We start from the raw sequence: 20,473 nt of genomic DNA on the forward strand, positions 1-20,473 counted from the left end.
ATTTAAATCTTTTAGAATAGTATGTATCTATTCCAATTGTAGATTGTCAAGTCTATACAATATTTTCCTCTTTTTAAAAAAACATTTTTATTGGAGTATAGTTGCTTTACAGTGTTGTGTTAGTTTCTACTGTACAGCGAAGTATGTATACATATATCCCCTCTTTTTTGGATTTCCTTCCCATTTAGGTCACCGCAGAGCATTGAGTAGAGTTCCCTGTGCTCTATAGTAGATTCTCATTAGTTACCTATTTATACATAGTATCAATAGTGTATATATGTCAATCCACATCTCCCAATTCATCCCACCCCAGCTTCCCCCTTGGTATCCCTACGTTTATTCTCTACATCTGTGTCTCTATTTCTGCTTTGCAAATAAGACCATCTATACCATTTTTTTAGATTCCACATATATGTGTTAATATACGATATTTGTTTTTCTCTTTCTGACTTACTTCACTCTGTATGACAGTCTCTAGGTGCATGCATCTCCTACAGATGACCCAATTTCGTTCCTTTTTATGGCTGAGTAATATTCCATTGTATATATGTACCACATCTTCTTTATCCATTCGGCTGTTGATGGGCATTTAGGTTGCTTCCATGTCCTGGCTATTGTAAGTAGTGCTGCAGTGAACATTGGTGTGCATGTGTCTTTTTGAATTATGGTTTTCTCAGGATATAAGCCCAGGAGTGGGATTGCTGGGTCATAGACAACCCTCAGAAAGGGAGAAAATATTTGCAAATGAAGCAACTGACAAAGGATTAATCTCCAAAATATACAAACAGCTCATGCAGCTCAATATCAAAAAAACAAACAATCAAAAAATGGGTGGGGCTTCCCTGGTGGTGCAGTGGTTGAGAGTCCGCCTGCCGATGCAGGGGACATGGGTTCGTGACCCGGTCCTGGAAGATCCCACATGCCACGGAGCAGCTAGGCCCGTGAGCCATGGCCGCTGAGCCTGCGCATCTGGAGCCTGTGCTCCACAACGCGAGAGGCCACAACAGTGAGAGGCCTAAGTACCGCAAAAAAAAAAAAAAAATGGGTGGAAGGCCTAAATAGACATTTCTCCAGAGAAGACATACAGATGGCCAACAAACACATGAAAATGTGCTCAACATCACTAACTATTAGAGAAATGCAAATCGAAACGACAATGAGGTATCCCTTCATACTGGTCAGAATGGCCATCATCAAAAAATCTACAAACAATAAATGCTGGAGAGGGTGTGGAGAAAAGCAAACCCTCTTGCAATGTTGGTGGGAATGTAAATTGATACAACCACTATGGAGAACAGTATGGACCTTCCTTAAAAAACTGTTTCCAATATATTAAAATGTTGGTTATCTTCATATAATAACACCTTACTTAGCAAACAACAATTTCTGTGTGTGGTATAGGTTGTCAAGCGGTGACTGTTTATTCTTATTTTAGACCCACTTCTGAAGAAGAGGCATTGTTGTGCAGCTGAAAAAAAAATGAACTTTGGAATCAGGCAGACTTGAATTTAAATCCTGGCTGTGCCACATAGCAGCTTTTACCAAAAGTCAAGAGCGATCTTAACTTTTCTGAACCTCAGTTTATTGATCTATGAAATGGGAGTAATAAGAATACGACCGTAATTGGGATGTTGGGTGGATGTAAAGGTAGTTGTATATGCTCAACACATGGTAGCTATTGTAATTAGACCCCACCAGGGTTGTCCCCAGATCAGCCCTCCGTGTGCCCTTTGCAGCCCAACACTTGTCACACTTACCTTGGCCAAGCACCTTTGGGCTCCTAAGGCTCCCACTGCCTTCAGGCACAATGAGAGAGGGAGTCTGCCGACCGGCAGGAAGCCTGGCCAGAGGTGCTGCCCTCTCAGCTGGCTGGTCCAACGGCTAAAGTCCAGCTTGCTTGTCTGATTACCATCTCCTTTCCCAACAGGTCTCTGAGATCTGGAATAAATATTTGAACAATCACTATCAAGTCCTCTCACAGGCTCGCACCCAACAAGTAGATCTACTAGGCAGACAATTTGAGACCGACACTGGCTTGGGTAAGTGGCAGTTCTCCCCAGGAAGCAGAGCAGTGACTTCATCTCTTCTGATCCACAGACTTTTCCCCTCAGAGGGAGAGCAGCTGTGCCTGTCGTGGGGCACATCAGTGCCACCTTCCCATTTTGCCAATGGGCAAACTGAGACAGGAGGATCAAAGAGATTTGACCAGCGGTGGGAAGAATCCAGGTCCCTAGCGTCACACACAGCCTTGCAGGGAGTTAATAAGGGACAGATCTGGAGAAACAAAAGACCCTGCCAGAGCCCCCTGAGATTCCTGCAGAGCATCCATTTTTTATGTGTTATCCCTCCAGACTCCACACGGAAGTCCCATTGCTCATTTGTTCTGGTGCCTTATCCTCTTCCTTTACTGGACAGTGAACTTCTCAGTGGCAGGGCTGAGTCTGATTCATCTCTCTACCCACAGCTCAGCAAAGGGCTGAAGGCTGAGTACAGCATCATTCCCTCTGAGATCGTAAAAAGAGATGGAAGATCTAGTTTCTTCTCAAAAGAGACATATAGTATAGTGGGTGAGACAGAAACTATGTGAAAGGAAGGAAAACTTCTACAAGTACAAATTATATTACAAGCTGAGTCCCAGAATGAAGAGGTGAGGACAGTTGGATGGTGTTGAAGAGGGAAGACTTCTTGGAGGAGAAGTTTTGAGCTAAGATTCAAAAAATTAGTAATTTTATTGAATTTTCTCTTATTATAAAAGCAGTTCACGTTAAAGTAGAAAACTCAGAAAACATAGCTATCCAAAGACAGCCAACCTTAACATTACAGTGTATGTCTTTTCTGTCTTTTTCTCTAAGCTTAGCCTCACATGGGGAAAAGCAGAAAGGCTACTGCTTAAGCATCTTTGGATTTGGGGAAGAGGAATTAAGGTGCTGTGGCTGCCAGAAGCCCCGGCTCCCTCCTCTTGCTATAGAATGGAAGTTGAGTTGGACCCAAGAAATCCCACCATGACAAATTCCCTGTATTGGGGACCTAAGAGATCTAGTTTAGGACTCTGAAAGAAAGAAAGCTAGGCAACGCTAGGACCTGTAGGAATGAGTTTTGTTTTTTGTTTTGTTTTGGTTTTTTTAGGTTACTCTGATAATGACAGGGTGGGCAGAGCTGGTGAACTGCCTGAAGGACAGGTGCCCTAACAGGGTGCTTATCCTTGAGGGTAGATGCAGCTGCCCTAGGGCCTGTTTCTTCTTTCCTCCCTTTCTTTCCATCGCAGATGAAGCCCAGGAAGCAGAAGCCATTCAGATCCTGACTTCAATCTTGAAGATTCGAGAATCTACATCTGACAAAGCCCCCCAAAAAACAATCTTTGTTCTAAAAATCCTGTTCATGCTTTACTACCTGATGGTGAATTCTTCAAAGGCAAGTTCCCCTAGAAAAGAAGCATGTCTAAAATGGAGGGAGAAGTTCCTCTAGTTGATTTCAGCTGTGTTTTGCCCAACTGCACTAGCTTTTACCCTCAGAGTAAGCCTTCACTCCAAAAAAGTTCAGATGCTCATGACATTTCTTATGTGTCGAGTCCAACCTGCACAATGGAAATGGGGTTGTCTTCTTCCCTCAAGGGGGCCACCCTAGGGTTGCACAGGTTAACTGAGGCTGGGGCAGTGCTGGGAAGCCTGCAGGGAGGAAGGGCTCTGGGGAGTCCTTGGGGGGTTGGAGTAGTTGCTCTAACCATACTCAGGTAGTGAGTTCCCTGTTGCTGGAGGGATTCAGGCAGAAATAATAATTCAAAAGGTAATTGTTCTTGAGTGCTTTTTATGTGGCAGTCACTAGTCTAAGTACTTTACATGAATTATCACATTTAATTCTCATACTAACTTTACAAAGAAGGTATTTTATTATTCCCACTTTACAGATAAGGAAACTAAGGCACAGAGAGGGTCCATTGCTTGCCCAATTTCTTATAGACAGCAAGTGGCATATCTCAGGGTTCTTGATTTATTGATTGACTGATCCACTCATTCAGGTATTTATTGAGGTTCCACCATTTGCAAGGCACGGCTTTAGGGACTGGGGGTGCAGTGGTGAACCACCAGCCAAGTTCCCTATTTCCAAGTAACTTACATTTTTCTGAAGGAGGGGCAGTTACAATAAACAAGTAAACATATAAATATGTAATATAATTTCAGAGAGTGAAAAGCACTACAAAGAAAAGTAAAGCAGACAAGGGGAGAGAGGAGGGAGGATGGTTGGAGGAGGTCTTTCTGTGTGGGTGATATGGGAAAATTTAAGATGTCCTTACCCCGCTCCCTTCCTCCCTTCCTTTCTTCCTTCTTTCCTTTCATCAGCAAACTTTTACTAAGCACCTACTGTATACCAGGGCCTGGAAGAGCTCCCGGTCAGTGGGTTAAAATAGAGTGTGATAGCAAAGCCCAGGGCCCTGTGGGAGCACAAAAGAGGGACAGCGGCCCTATGTGGGCTGGGGGTGAGAGGGGTTAGGGAACAGGGAACATTTCCATTGTATGTCCAAGTTTACAGTGGACAAAGCCTCTTTTCTACATTTCAGGGTCTCATTTTCCATTCAAGGAAGTCATTCCCCCAAGGTGTGTTAAGGGTGTTAGGTCTGCAAGAGGTCCTTAGAGAAAAGGGACACCTCTATCTACTAAGGATTGGCACCTCGCTTCCTTCAGGTCTGGACTCAGCTGTGCTTTTCAGTAAGGCTTTCCCTGCCCTCTGTCTGAAACGGCAAACCCCCACTGCCACCATTAATGCTTCCTGTTCCCCTTCCTGCTTTATTTTTTTCCTTATCATGAATCACTATTTAAGATACGATTGCATTTTAATTATTTGTCTTGTTTATTGCCTCTCTCCCCCACTATGTTGTCAATTTCACAAGGGTAGGAATTTCTGCCTATAGTCACAGTACCGGGAACATAGTAGCCTTTCTAAATATTTATTGAAAGACAGTAAGGAGAGAAAGAGGAAAGGAAGGAAGGATGGAAGGAAGGAAGGAAGGGAGGAAGGAAATAAGGGAGAAAAGAAGAGATGGAGGGGGGTGAAAGGACCTGCTCGACTTGCTGAGGCACCCCTTTACCCTTTGTGAGTAGAGCCATGTGGCTGACAGGGTCTTGGTGCTCCAGCCAGGTGTCAAGCCTGAGCCTTTCAGGTGGGAGAGCCGAGTTCAGGACATTGGTCCACCAGAGACCTCCTGGCCCCTCGTAATATCAATCAGCGAGAGCTCTCCCAGATATCTCAGTCTCAACGCTAAGACCCAGCTCTACTCAATGACCATCAAGCTCCAATGTTGGACACCCCATGTCAAACAACTAGCAAGACAGGAACACAACCCCACCCATTATCAGAGAGGCTGCCTAAAAACATAATAAGTTGACACCCCAAAACACACCACGAGACGCTGTCCTGCTGACCTGAAAGACAAGATCCAGCCTCATCCTCCAGAACACAGGCACCAGTCCCCTGCACCAGGAAGCCTACACAACCAACTGAACCAACCTTACCCACTGGGGGCAGACACCAAAAACAACGGGAATTTCGAACCTGCAGGCTGTGAAAAGTAGACCCCAAACCCAGCAAAATGAGAAGACAGAGAAATACACAGCAGATGAAAGAGCAAGGTAAAAACCCACCAGACCAAACAAATGAAGAGGAAATAGGCAGTCTTCCTGAAAAAGAATTCAGAGTAATAATAGTAAAGATGATCCCAAATCTTGGAAATAGAATGGAGAAAATGCAAGAAACATGTAACAAGGACCTAGAAGAACTAAAGAGCAAACAAACAATGATGTACAACACAATAAAAGAAATTAAAAATTCTCTAGAAGGAATCAAGAGCAGAATAACTGAGGCAGAAGAAAGGATAAGTGACCTGGAAGATAAAATAGTGGAAATAACTACCACAGAGCAGAATAAAAAAAGAAAAGAATGAAAAGAATTGAGGACAGTCTCAGAGACCTCTGGGACAACATGAAATGCACCAACATTCGAATTATAGGGGTCCCAGAAGAAGAAGAGAAAAAGAAAAGGACTGAGAGAATATTTGAAGAGATTATATTTGAAAACTTCCCTAATATGGGAAAGGAAATAGTCAATCAAGTACAGGGAGCGCAGAGAGTCCCATACAGGAAAAATCCAAGGAGAAACATGCCAAGACACATATTAATCAAACTATCAAAAATTAAATACAAAGCAAAAATATTAAAAGCAGCAAGGGAAAAGCAACAAATAACATACAAGGGGATCCCCATAAGGTTAACAGCTGATCTTTCAGCAGAAACTCTGCAAGCCAGAAGGGAGTGGCAGGACATATTTAAAGTGATGAAAGGGAAAATGCTACAACCAAGATTACTCTATCTAGCAAGGATCTCATTGAGATTTGACAGAGAAATTAAAAACTTTACAGACAAGCAAAAGCTAAGAGAATTCAGCGCCACCAAAGCAGCTTTACAACAAATGCTAAAGGAACTTCTCTAGGCAGGAAATACAAGAGAAGGAAAAGAACTACAATAACAAACCCAAAACAGTTAAGAAAATGGTAATAGGAACATATATATCGATAATTACCTTAAATGTAAATGGATTAAATGCTCCAACCAAAAGATATAGACTGCCTGAATGGATACCAAAAAAGACCCGTATATATGCTGTCTACAAGAGATCCACTTCAGACCTAGGAACACGTACAGACTGAAAGTGAGGGGATGGAAAAAGATATTCCATGCAAATAGAAATCAAAAGAAAGCTGGAGTAGCAATTCTCATATAAGACAGAATGGACTTTAAAATAAAGACTATTACAAGAGACAAAGAAGGACACTACATAATGATCAAGGGATCAATCCAAGAAGAAGATATAACAATTGTAAATATTTATGCACCCAATATAGGAGCACCTCAATACATAAGGCAAATGCTAACAGCCATAAGAGGGGAAATTGATAGTAACACAATCATAGTAGGGGACTTTAACACCCCAGTTTCACCAATGGAAAGATCATCCAGAATGAAAATAAATAAGGAAACACAAGCTTTAAATGATACATTAAACAAGATAGACTTAATTGATATTTATAGGACATTCCATCCAAAAACAACAGAATACACTTTCTTCTCAAGTGCTCATGGAACATTCTCCAGGATGGATCATATCGTGGGTCACAAATCAAGCCTTGGTAAATTTAAGAAAATTGAAATAGTATCAAGTACCTTTTCTAACCACAATGCTATAAGACTAGACATCAATACAGGAAAAAAACTGTAAAAAATACAAACACATGGAGGCTAAACAATACCCTACTAAATAACCAAGAGATCACTGAAGAAATCAAAGAGGAAATTAAAAAATACCTAGAGGGCTTCCCTGGTGGCGCAGTGGTTGAGAGTCTGCCTGCCAATGCAGGGGACACGGGTTCGTGCCCTGGTCCAGGAGGATCACACATGCCGCAGAGTGGCTGGGCCCATGAGCCATGGCCGCTGAGCCTGCATGTCCGGAGCCTGTGCTCCGCAACAGGAGAGGCCGCAGCAGTGAGAGGCCTGCGTACCGCAAAAAACAAAACAAAACAAAACAAAACAAAAAAACTAGAAACAAATGACAATGAAAACACGACGACCCAACACCTATGGGATGCAGGAAAAGCAGTTCTAAGAGGGAAGTTTATAGCGATACAATCCTACCTCAAGAAACAAGAAAAATCTCAAACAACCTAACCTTACACCGTAAGCAATTAGAGAAAGAAGAACAAAAAACCCTCAAGGTTAGCAGAAGGAAAGAAATCATAAAGATCAGATCACAAATAAGTGAAAAAGAAATGGAGGAAACAATAGCAAAGATCAGTAAAACTAAAAGCTGGTTCTCTGAGAAGATAAACAAAATTGATAAACCATTAGCCAGACTCATCAAGATAAAAAGGGAAAAGACTCAAATCAATACAATTAGAAATGAAAAAGGAGAAGTAACAACTGACACTGCAGAAATACAAAGGATCATGAGAGATTATTACAAGCAACTATATGCCAATAAAATGGACAACTTGGAAGAAATGGACAAATTCTTACAAAAGCACAACCTTCCGAGACTGAACCAGGAAGAAATAGAAAATACAAACAGACCAATCACAGGCACTGAAATTCAGACTGTGATTAAAAGTCTTCCACAAAACAAAAGCCTAGGACCAGATGGCTTCACAGGTGAATTCTATCAAGCATTTAGAGAGGAGCTAACACTTATCCTTCTCAAACTCTTCCAAAATATAGCAGAGGGAGGAACACTCCCAAACTCATTCTATGAGGCCACCATCACCCTGATGCCAAAACCAGACAAAGATGCCACAAAGAAAGAGAACTACAGGCCAATATCACTGATGAACTTAGATGCAAAAATCCTCCACAAAATACTAGCAAACAGGGCTTTCCTGGTGGCGCAGTGGTTGAGAATCCGCCTGCCGATGCAGGGGACATGGGTTGGTGCCCCAGTCCGGGAGGATCCCACATGCCGCGGAGCGGCTGGGCTCGTGAGCCTTGGACGCTGAGCCTGCGTACCCAGAGCCTGTGCTCCACAATGGGAGAGGCCACAACACTGAGAGGCCTGCATACCGCACAAAAAAAAAAACACAAAACAAACAAAACAAAAAACTAGCAAACAGAATCCAACAGCACATTAAAAGGATCATACACCATGATCAATTGGGGATTATCCCAGGAATGCAAGGATTCTTCAATATATGCAAATCAATCAATGTGAAAAACCATATTAACAAACAAGGAGAAAAACAGTATGATCATCTCAATAGATGCAGAAAAAGCTTTCAACAAAATTCAACACCCATTTATGATAAAAACCCTCCAAAAAGTAGGCATAGAGGGAACTTACCTCAACATAATAAAGGCCATATATGACAAACCCAGAGCCAACATCATTCTCCATGGTGAAAAACTGAAACCATTTCCACTAAGATCAGGAAGAAGACAAGGTTGCCCACTCTCACCACTATTGTTCAACATAGTTTTGGAAGTTTTAGCCACAGCAATCAGAGAAGAAAAAGAAATAAAAGGAATCCACATCGGAAAAGAAGAAGTAAAACCGTTACTGTTTGCAGATGACATGATACTATACACAGAGAATCCTAAGGATGCTACCAGAAAACTACTAGAGCTAATCAATGAATTTGGTAAAGTAGCAGGATACAAAATTAATGCACAGAAATCTGTTGCATTCCTTCATACTAATGATGAAATATCTGAAAGAGAAATTAAGGAAACACTCCCATTTACCATTGCAACAAAAAGAATAAAATACCTAAGAATAAACCTACCTAAGGAGACAAAAGACCTGTATGCAGAAAACGATAAGACACTGATGAAAGAAATTAAAGATGATACAAACAGATGGAGAGATATACCATGTTCTTGGATTGGAAGAATTAACATTGTGAAAATGACTCTACTACCCAAAGCAATCTACAGATTCAGTGCAATCCCTATCAAACTACCAATGGCAATTTTCACAGAACTAGAACAAAAAATTTCACAATTTGTATGGAAACACAAAAGACCCCGAATAGCTAAAGCAATCTTGAGAAAGAAAAACAGAGCTGGAGGAATCAGGCTTCCTGACTTCAGACTATACTACAAAGCTACAGTAATCAAGACAGTATGGTACTGGCACAAAAACAAATATAGATCAGTGGAACAGGATAGAAAGCCCAGAGATAAACCCACGCACATATGGTCACCTTATCTTTGATAAAGGAGGCAAGAATATACAATGGAGAAAAGACAGCCTGTTCAATAAGTGGTGCTGGGAAAACTGGACAGCTACGTGTAAAAGAATGAAATTAGAACACTCCCTAACACCATACACAAAAATAAACTCAGAATGGATCAAATACCTAAATGTAAGTCCAGACACTATCAAACTCTTAGAGGAAAACATAGGCAGAACACTCTATGACATAAATCACAGCAAGATCCTTTTTGACCCACCTCCTAGAGAAAGGGAAATAAAAACCAAAATAAACCAGTGGGACCTAATGAAACTTAAAAGCTTTTGCACAGCAAAGGAAACCATAAACAAGACGAAAAGACAACCCTCAGAATGGGAGAAAATATTTGCAAACAAAGCAGCTGGCAAAGGATTAATCTCCAAAATATAGAAGCAGCTCAACATCTAAAAAACAAACAACCCAATCCAAAAATGGGCAGAAGACCTAACTAAACATTTCTCCAAAGAAGATATACCGATTGCCAACAAACACATGAAAGGATGCTTAACATCACTAATCATTAGAGAAATGCAAATCAAAACTACAATGAGGTATCACCTCACACCAGTCAGAATGGCCATCATCAAAAAATCTACGAACAATAAATGCTGGAGAGGGTGTGGAGAAAAGGATCCCTCTTGCACTGTTGGTGGGAATGTAAATTGATACAGCCACTATGGAGAACAGTATGGATGTTCCTTGAAAAACTAAAAACAGAACTACCATACGACCCAGCAATCCCACTATTGGGCATATACCCTGAGAAAACCTTAATTCATAAAGAGTCATGTACCACAACGTTCATTGCAGCTCTATTTACAATGGCCAGGACATGGAAGCAACTTAAGTGTTCATCAACAGATGAATGGGTAAAGATGTGGTACATATATAAAATGGAATATTACTCAGCTATTAAAAGAAATGAAATTGAGTTATTTGTAGTGAGGTGGATGGACCTAGAGTCAGTCATACAGAGTGAAGTAAGTCAGAAAGAGAAAAACAAATACCATATGCTAACACATATATATGAAATCTAAAGAAAAAAATGGTTATGAAGAACCTAGGGACAGGACAGGAATAAAGACGCATACGTAGAGAATGGACTTGAGGACATGGGGAGGGGGAAGGGTAAGCAGGGACGAAGTGAGAGAGTGGCGTGGACATATATACACTACCAAATGTAAAATCGCTAGCTAGTGGGAAGCAGCTTCATAGCACAGGGCGATCAGCTCAGTGCTTTGTGACCATCTAGCGGGGTGGTAGGGAGGGTGGGAGAGAGATGCAAGAGGGAGGCGATATGGGGCTATATGTATACGTATAGCTGATTCACTTTGTTTTACAGGAGAAACTAACACAGCATTGTAAAGCAATTGTAGTCCAATAAAGATGTTAAAAAAAAAGAAGAGGAAGAGATGGAGGGGGGAAGGGAGGGAGGGCGGAAGGGCCAGCTAGAGCCTGTCCCAAGATGTCCTGTGAAGCCTCTGCCCAAGTCAAATCTCTGGGCTGCTTGGCCCCCCAGATGGCAACTTACTTGTGGCACCTTCCATTTCTATGCCTCCCAATGTTGGTTCAAAGGTCCCTGAAATGTAGAAAAGAGGCTTTGTCCACTGTAAGCTCAGTGACCATGTTTTCCTGTTCCCTAACCCCTCTCACCTTCATCCCACATCTGCGGTTAGCTGTGAAGACCCAGTGTATGTTCACAAGTTTCCACAAAGAACTCAGTGGCTGGTGTGAGAAGCTGAAGGGTCCTTTCCCATGTTTTTGTGGTCGAGCAGAGATGGGCCTTCCAATGTAATGCTTTTCTGTGACAACTTCCTTTTGTCACTGCAATTCTATTTCAGGCAAAGGAATACGCCATGAGAGCCCTGGATCTAGCCAAAGAACAGCAGCTCAGTGTCCATGAACAAAACACCATTCAAGACTTACTAAATCTCACCTCAGCTGAGGAAGCGCATCCCATTACTTGGTGACCCAAGAGCTCTGCATCATGGACTATTGAGCATCTAATGTATTCCAGCCTTGCATAGCTGCTTTGAGGTGCTATGAATTGCTGAAGTGCCCACCCTCTTCCCCTGGGATTGCACTCATAGCTGTGTTTTTATCGTTTCACAGCATATGTTGGGGAATATAGAGCTTTTGGCATAGAACTCAGTAAAACTCTTGTTTATCATGACTTTGCACGACTTTGAATAATGTGTTATCAGTTCACTAACAAGGTATTTATAATTAAACTGCAAATAGTTTATCCTATTTCTCAGAGGTCTCCCAGTGATGCATTCTTCATAGATCTTTGCCAAAGAAAGGGGTAGGGAATAGAGCTATACTGGAGTAAATTTCTCTATTCTACTGTAATTAAGTTAGCATTAATCTGAGGTAGATTGTGATTAAAATGCCCATTATAATTCCTAGAGCAATCACTAAGAAAAGTAATCTAAAAAACAGTTAAAATCAACAAGGAAATTAAAATGGTACACTAGAAAAGATCCACTTAATGCAAAAGAAGGCAGTAAAGGAGGAATGGAGGAACAAAATGATGTGAGACATATGGAAAACAAATAGCAAAATGCAGACATAAATTGTAGGTCTTTGCCAGAAAAGGCCCCTGGGCCTTTCAAGGAGCTCCAGTATGGATTGGCCGAGTTACCATTCCACATTGGTGTCTCTTTTCTCAGACAATTATTTGAAGGGGATTTGAGCCATCTATACCATCTAGGGGGGAAGTACTCTGGAAGGTCCCCTGTGATGTAGGGGACAGAGTGTAGGCATTGGAGCAGACAGGCCTGGGTTCAAATCCCAGCTTTCTCACGTAACAGCTCTGTGACCTTGATTCACCGCGTCCCACCCCTCCACACACACCCAACCTCCTCGTTATGTTCTAAAATGGCCCAGGTGTGGCCATGGCTGTATCAGCTAGTGCCATGGAGGACTCTGGTCATTTAGTGCATCCTTTTTTTCTCCAGACTCGCTAAGCAGCCTGCCCATGACCACTTTGCTTCCTGGGTAGATCTGTACCAGGGAGAGGTTATGCAAATCAAGGACCTGTCGGAGAGTTTTATGTTCCCGACTTATATTATTTCCCTCAGGCCCATATAATAAAAATATGTCAGATGGCCACCCTGAACCTTCAGGTCTAGGTAAAATCCGCTTGGGGCACTCTTATGCTTCTGCAAGATGGCTATGAAGTCCCAGGGCCTTACTTTTCTGTCTCTCACTTCAGTTTTTAGCTTCAATTATCAACACTCTGTCACTCTCCACATCTTGTCTTGTAGCTGTTTTTTTCATCTCTTTAGGGACACATCCCTTCTTGATTCTCACCTGCTAACCCTAGATATGAGCCAGCTCTTTCAAATAGATGTTGAATGAAGATTGGAGGAGTGAGGAGAAGGATCAATGGCAGATAATTTAAAAGAAAATATTAGAACTTCCTTATTCAAAAAGTCCTTCAAAGTCCATTTCATTAAACTCTAGTTCTCTTCTCTACCATAGTCATTGGCCCCTTTCTCTTTTTCCCCCCTCCCTATCTGTTTTCTGTTCTCTCCACCCCTGAATTCTTGCTCATGACTCCTTCCCCATTGAGTATATTTATAAAATTACTGTTTCACTTTATTGTTCCTATTGACTGATTTTCCTCTTGGTTATGGCTCATAATTTTCTGCTTTTTCACATCATGTCTAGAAATTTACTTTTCAGTCTTTCTGCTTTTCTAACACTTGCATTAAGGCTATAAATTTTCCTCTAAATGCTGCTTTCATTGATACCACATATTACGAAATGCATTTTTATTATCATTTGCTCTAAATATTTCTTAATTTTTTATGACTCATGACTCATTTAGAAGTATGATTCTTAATTTCTTTTTTTTTTTGTGGTACGCGGGTCTCTCACTGCTGCGGCCTCTCCTGTTGCGGAGCACAGGCTCTGGATGCGCAGGCTCAGTGGCCATGGCTCACGGGCCCAGCTGCTCCGCGGCATGTGGGATTTTCCCAGACCGGGGCACAAACCCGTGTCCCCTGCATCGGCAGGCGGACTTTCAACCACGGCACCACCAGGGAAGCCCATGATTCTTAATTTCTAAAAGATGGTGTCACCTCTTTGCTGTTTTCCAGCTTAATTTTATTGAGATCATAAAATATGTTGTGTACAATTTGGACTTAGAAATTGTTTGGGGCTTGCTTTATGGCCCAGGATATGGTTAATATGTATTTGAAAATGTTTTGTGTGTGCTATAAAAGAATGGAGTTATTGGGCACATTGCCCTATATATGTCCATTAAGTCAAATTTTTTTCACATTTTCAAACGCTGTATCTCCTTGCTGAATTTCTAATTTATTTCTGAGAAAGGTACATAAAATCCATCCAGTATGATTGTGGTTATATCTGTTTTTCCTTGTAGTTCTATCAGTTTTTGCTTTACATATTTTGGGGCTTGGCTGTTAGGCAAGTACAAGTTCAAATATTGTATTTTCCTGGTGAATTGAATCTTTATTTTTTGTATTATGAAGTGATTCTCTTTATCTCCAGTAATGCTTTTAACCTTAGAGTCTGATGTTTTGGTCTGATGTTAACATAGCTATACCTATTTCCTTTTGGGCTGGATTGCTTGTTATCAGCTAGGTGTTATCACTTACCTCTGCTTCAGCATTTACCTCTGCTTCAATGGGGAAGCTTGGAACTACAGTTCCCAGTATCTCTTTCCTTTTATGATTCTGGATTAAATTCAGCCAATGAGGGGCTACTGCACAAGATTTGGAAGCCGGATGAGAAGGAGCAGCCATTAATCTTCCTGAGAATCACCCATTGTTACTTTCCTGAAAGCAGATTTCCTGTGAAAGCAGCTTGCTGACCTTTGCTCCCTGATCACCCAGCCATTTCACAGATTGTGTAAGATTCTAATTCCCTACATTAAATAAATCTCTTTACTCAAAATGCTGAGAGAGGCTTCTGTTTTCCCAACTAAACACTTAGTATTTCTTCTTGCAACCTTTCACTTTCAAACAATCTATACCCTTATGGTTTGGATGTATCTCTTATAAAAATAGTATAGTTAAAAAAATAGTATAGTTAGATATTTTTATATCTGTAATTTTTTTTTTTTGAAGATGTTGGGGGTAGGAGTTAATTAATTAATTAATTAATTTTTGTTGTGTTGGGTCTTCGTTTCTGTGCGAGGGCTTTCTCTAGTTGTGGCAAGCGGGGGCCACTCTTCATCGCGGTGCGCGGGCCTCTCACTATCGCGGCCTCTCTTGTTGCGGAGCACAGGCTCCAGACGCGCAGGCTCAGTAGTTGTGGCTCACGGGCCTAGTTGCTCCGTGGCATGTGGGATCCTTCCAGGCCAGGGCTCGAACCCGTTTCCCCTGCATTAGCAGGCAGATTCTCAACCACTGTGCCACCAGGGAAGCCCCTATATCTGTAATTTTAAAAGAATCATTTAGTCAATTTACATTTTATTTGTATGCTAAATTGTTGGGTTTAAATCTTTTTTTTTTTTGCCGTACACGGGCCTCTGACTGTTGTGACCTCTCCCGTTGTGGAGCACAGGATCCGGACATGCAGGCTCAGCGGCCATGGCTCACGGGCCCAGCCGCTCCGCGGCACGTGGGTTCTTCCTGGACCGGGGCACGAACCCGTGTCCGTTGCATCGGCAGGCGGACTCTCAACCACTGCACCACCAGGGAAGCCCTTAAATCTATAATTTTGTGCCTTGTATTTGCACTTTCTTTTTTCCCTCTTCTTTCTTCTAGATTGTTTATGTATTTTTTCTCATTCCATTTTCTACCCCCTGTCTGCTAGTTTGTAGGTTACACACTGTGTTTCTATTCTTTAAGTGATTACTCCGGAAATTCAAATATTCATTCCTAACATCAATGTCTAAAGTTATTCAGGATGTTTACCCTCATCCTGGACTGTACAAGGGCTTTAAACTTTTTAAATTCTATTTGCTTCCCCCTAACTTATATATTGTTACTGTTATTTCAAGTATATCTTAAACCCACAAATCACAATTATTATTATTTTATAAAGTCATTATTATTTTATAAAGTCATCATATTCCTTCTTGCTTTTCACACCCTCTATCTGGGTTCAGATTACTGATAAATCCTTTAGTATTTCCTATGGTGAGGGTTTGCTGATGGCAAATACTCAGATTTTCTTTCTTTCACTAATTTGATAATGTTTTATTTTGCCCTCTTTTTTTGACTCATCCATGAAAATGTATCTCACTTTCATACATGATACAGTGATGCAGGACATAATCTCAATTCTGAAGATCTCTGTGAAATGGGATTTACTTGACCTAAAAAGGTATATGCAGGTTTAAGAGAACCAGGAATTCTTGGGAGATAAGAATATCTCTTATCTTTCTACCAGGTAACCTAACCTAACCTTTCAGCAGAATTTGCAGGTGTGGAGCTGAGGGATCCTCTCTGAAAGTCCTGGCTAAATTTTTTCTACTAGCAAGCACATAGCAGTGTTACAAATTATATCATGTTGTCTATGAACCTTTATTTAACAAAAATTCACATGGAGTAGTTGCTCTGAGTACCAACTCTCCAATGTTTTATCATTGCACAACTTTGGACCTGTGCTGTGCCATAGGTCCTCAGATGACCAAGATTAGAACCAAGGTGCTCTACCACCACTAGGTCCTACTATAGATATATGTCATGAAAGTGAGGTTTCTGTATTCACGATGGCTCTGTGAAGCATAGTATCTCTCAAGAACAAGAGGTCAAACAAAACACGCATCTGGCAAAGTAGATGCTTCAGAAAAGATGATGACGCATTACTTGAATGACAAACCACGTCATCATTTTGTTTGCTAGAAAAAGTACGTTTTTCCTGATATTCATCAAGATTGATGGTGATGAGTTGGAGATAAATATTTTATTTAATATATATGCTTACACAGACACAGTTTCAATAGTTAATAAATACTTAAATAAACAGCAGCAGGTTTGAAAAGCATATAAGCAAGGTTACTATTGAGATCAGGATATAAAACCAAGATGATATAAATGTTGTCCCTTGCTTGCGAACCTTTCTAAGGAGTGCAGAAACAATCCTAGTGATCAAGGGAGAAAAGCTTTCAATGAAAAAAGACCATTCAGAGTTTGAGAGTCATGTTTCACCACAAGAAACAATACTGGATGTGAGGGATAAGGAAGATAGCAGCCAAAGAATGACTCCTGAAGTGTGTTTTCTTTCCTTCTGGTTTGAGCAAGTGGTTGGCGTTGTGCCCTCAGGTGAGGAGGTCCTGGAAGAGGAGGGAGTCTGCGGGAGAGAGAGGAATGTGAATTCAGATTGGGGCATGGTGAGTTTAAGATACTTATGAGACATTTGAGGGGAGATGAAAAGGCAGGCAACTGCACAGGCAATCTGACATTAAGAAAAGAACCCTGAGTTCGAGAGAGAAATTTGAGAGCATCGTGTAGGTTGTAATTAATACTGTGGAAACAAAGGAGATCACCTAGGGAATAGAAGAGAGATAAGGAAGGGAAGAGAGCCCCAGGAAATGCCCTGAAACAGAACGTTTAATAGAGAAGAGGGGAACCCAGCAGACGAGGGTGACATAATTTCAGATTTATTCAGAGTATTCATACAAAGGATCCCCATATATCTTTCAACCAGATTCCCCAGATGTTAACATTTTACCATATTTGCCTCATCATTTTCTCTATATAGATACCCATTATTTTCTGAACCATTTGAAAGAAAGTTGCAAACACTATGCCCCTTCATCCCTCAATATTTAATGTGGTTCTTCTAAAAACAAGGAAATTCTTACATATTCTCATCAGTACATCATCGAAATCAGGAAACTAGGGACTTCCCTGGTGGAGCAGTGGTTAAGAATCCTCCTGCCAATTCAGGGACACGGGTTCGAGCCATGGTCCGGGAAGATCCCACATGCCGCGGAGCAACTAAGCGCATGCGCCACAGGTACTGAGCCTGCGCTCTGGAGTCCGCGAGCCACAACTACTGAGCCCGCGAGCCACAACTAATGAAGCCGCCGTGTCTAGAGCCCTGCTCCGCAACAAGAGAAGCCACCGCAATGAGAAGCCCCCGCACTGCAACAAAGAGTAGCCCCTGCTCACCGCAACTAGAGGAAGCCCACGTGCAGCAACAAAGACCCAACACGGCCAAAAATAAATAAATAAATAATTTTTTTTTAAAAAAAGGAAATTAATCATTGATAGGATGCGATCAAACAGTGAAATACAGACTTTAGTTCAGATATCACCAATTGTCATAATGATGTTCTTTAGAGCAAAAGAACATCCCTGAGCAAGCAGTGCATTCAGTTGCTGTCTCTTTAGGCCTTTAAATGTGACACAGTGTCCTGCTACTCAAATCTTCTCTGACTTATGAGAAATTCAGCCAAACTTTTCCAACAAATGAAGAAGCCAAGGCCTTTGGGAGCTCTGAAGAGCTGTGACTCACTGAGGTACAGTAGATCCGAGGCCGGTGGAAGAGCCGTAATCCTTGGGGGAAGGCTCTTCCCTGATTGAGGGAATTCCTGCAGTGAAAAACGCAGCTGCAGGAAAAGCAGTGAAATGGGAACCAGCATGACAGCCAGGTGGGTGTCAGCAGCATGAAGCTGGGATCGTTTTGGGGGATGACCGTGGAACCCTGGAAGACAGAAGAGGAAGTCTCATAGGCTTATTCCTTCGGGAGAGGAAATCCCAAGATCTAGCAACTGGGGACGGTGTCTGTAGCCAGCCTAAAGATCTTTCTACTGGTGCCCTGTCAGCATGGTTGCTGACAGTCAGGATGGTGGGGAAGCAGTCACCGCCCTTCTCAAAGGACCTCGGGCCCCACCAAACACACTGGTCTACAATGCCGTAAATGCAGTTCTTTTGGGACAACTGGGGGAAGCGTATATGAACTGGGAATTAGATGCTGTCAAGGAATTACTGTTAATTTTGTTATACGTGGTAAAGGCATAAGGAAATCTCTTTTTAAAATGAGACGCCTGCTGAAGTGTGCAGGGGAGAAAAGATATGGTGTGCGGAAATTGTTTTTAAATGCTTAAGAAGAAGAAGTAGGTAGATGCAGTAAAAATAGAAAATTTTGATAATTTAAAATTTGAGGACTTTACTAAACCATCCTCTCGACTTTTGTGTAGTTTGCAGAATTTCATATATCAATAGAATAAAAAAGAAATACAGGTCACACTCCCCAGTGTTTGGGTTGAAGGACAGTATGAGCGGTACAACAGAGTAGCATCCCTGGTTGCAACAAAGAAGCGTCATCCCTGTGACTCTCTGACCTCAGGGTGGGCTCCCTGACCCTCACAAGTTGAGAAACAGCCTTTGTTCAAGGGTCTCAGGCCTGGTGCTGATCGGAGTTAGTTCCTAAAGGCCTTAGCACTGCTTCTCCCAGGAAGCCTTTTGAAATGTCATGCAGACAAAGTCGAATGGCTCTTCCGGTGGGGACCCAAATCTTTCCAGTCCCCTGGGATCCTTCCTGCACCACACAGCCATTCTTACACACAGCAAGCTCTCACTTGCTATTTGAATCTTCATTGTAAAGTCAGTCCGGGAGAGCATGCTGAGCAGGCCCACGACAAGCTCATACCATCTGCATTAGTATTTTCCTCCATCATCTTGACAGTTGAGAGTTGGCAATATTACAATTCAGACAGCACTCTGCATTTGAAAGGAAAATTATGGTTTTTCAGAATGCAGCTGGTGTGCAAGTGAATAGGATGAAGTTTCTATGAAGGCTTTTCCTCATTTTATGATATGAAAATAATAAAATGTAGATTCAGCGTGATACTTACTGAAAAAGAACAACCAAAAGGGACAGAGTTTGGGGGACAAAGGCAAACAAAGCCTTCTGTTCCATGGTAATAATTTTAATAAAAAGCAAAACCAGCAAAACAATCATTTAGAAATGATTTCTTCTCTGTGGGAGAAGTTAACATTCTTATTGCTGTTCAAACCACTTGGAAATGAGCTCTTTGGGTGCCTAGTTAAGATATATTCTTCACAGCACGTTTTCAGTTTGCCAATTAGGCAGGAAAAACTACAATTCACTTTCCTGGGGGGAACTTAGCTGAAGTACAGCCCACAGGTGAGACACAGCCTCAAAGATCACTAAGTTTAGGAGCAAACCAAAAAGATTTCTCATGTGTGAAAACAGAGGAAGACAGAACAGGCAGAGAAGCAGTGTTTTCAAGCGTTTTTCTTCAAGTCAGTTCTGCACATTATAATAGGACACTGGCTTCTGAGAAATCCATCACACATGCTACCTCCCTGGAATTGAGATGTTTTAATGCATCGGTGTACCAGTTTCTTTCTTGGTTACCCAGTGGCACTGGTGTGCTGGTAAATGTTTAACAGGTAGCTCTCCAGGGGAGATACTTGTTATATAGTGTTTGCCCATCTCTGTGGGGTAAATATTCCCTCCATGGCTGACTTCAAACTACCAATGTGATGTCACTGAACAATGCAGTTGGGAACAGATGCTCAGTTGCACACAATTATATGGCATTTCCACTGTACAAATACAACAGATGTCAATAACCTCAGGAGCACAGATAATAGTAAAAGGTAATAAAAATAATTAGGAAGTGATAAGTTTTGAATATTTATTACCTATATTTTTAATATACTTTAATTTTAGGTTTATATAATTTTATTTATTTATTTATTTATTTATTTATTTATTTATTTATTTATTTATTTTTTGCGGTACGCGGGG

At 41.5% G+C, this 20,473-nt stretch overlaps 1 protein-coding gene across 2 annotated transcripts in view; it reads left to right on the forward strand.

The window, feature by feature from the left end:
- The window catches only part of ZMYND12 (zinc finger MYND-type containing 12), a 34,329-nt gene extending 22,390 nt beyond the window's left edge, over positions 1 to 11,939 (forward strand). For both annotated transcript variants that reach the window (XM_089894950.1, XM_022575431.2), the window contains exons 6-8: positions 1,928 to 2,039; positions 3,266 to 3,411; positions 11,608 to 11,939. In XM_089894950.1, the coding sequence (XP_089751076.1) occupies positions 1,928 to 2,039; positions 3,266 to 3,411; positions 11,608 to 11,736 (387 nt within the window). In that variant the 3' untranslated portion in view covers positions 11,737 to 11,939. The remainder of the gene's footprint in view (positions 1 to 1,927; positions 2,040 to 3,265; positions 3,412 to 11,607) is intronic.
- Positions 11,940 to 20,473: the final 8,534 nt, after the last annotated feature.

Source organism: Delphinapterus leucas, chromosome 1, assembly GCF_059928025.1.
Source record: "Delphinapterus leucas isolate spDelLeu-1000000601 "Yukka" chromosome 1, BTC_Dleu_Yukka2, whole genome shotgun sequence".
Lineage (NCBI taxonomy): Eukaryota > Metazoa > Chordata > Mammalia > Artiodactyla > Monodontidae > Delphinapterus > Delphinapterus leucas.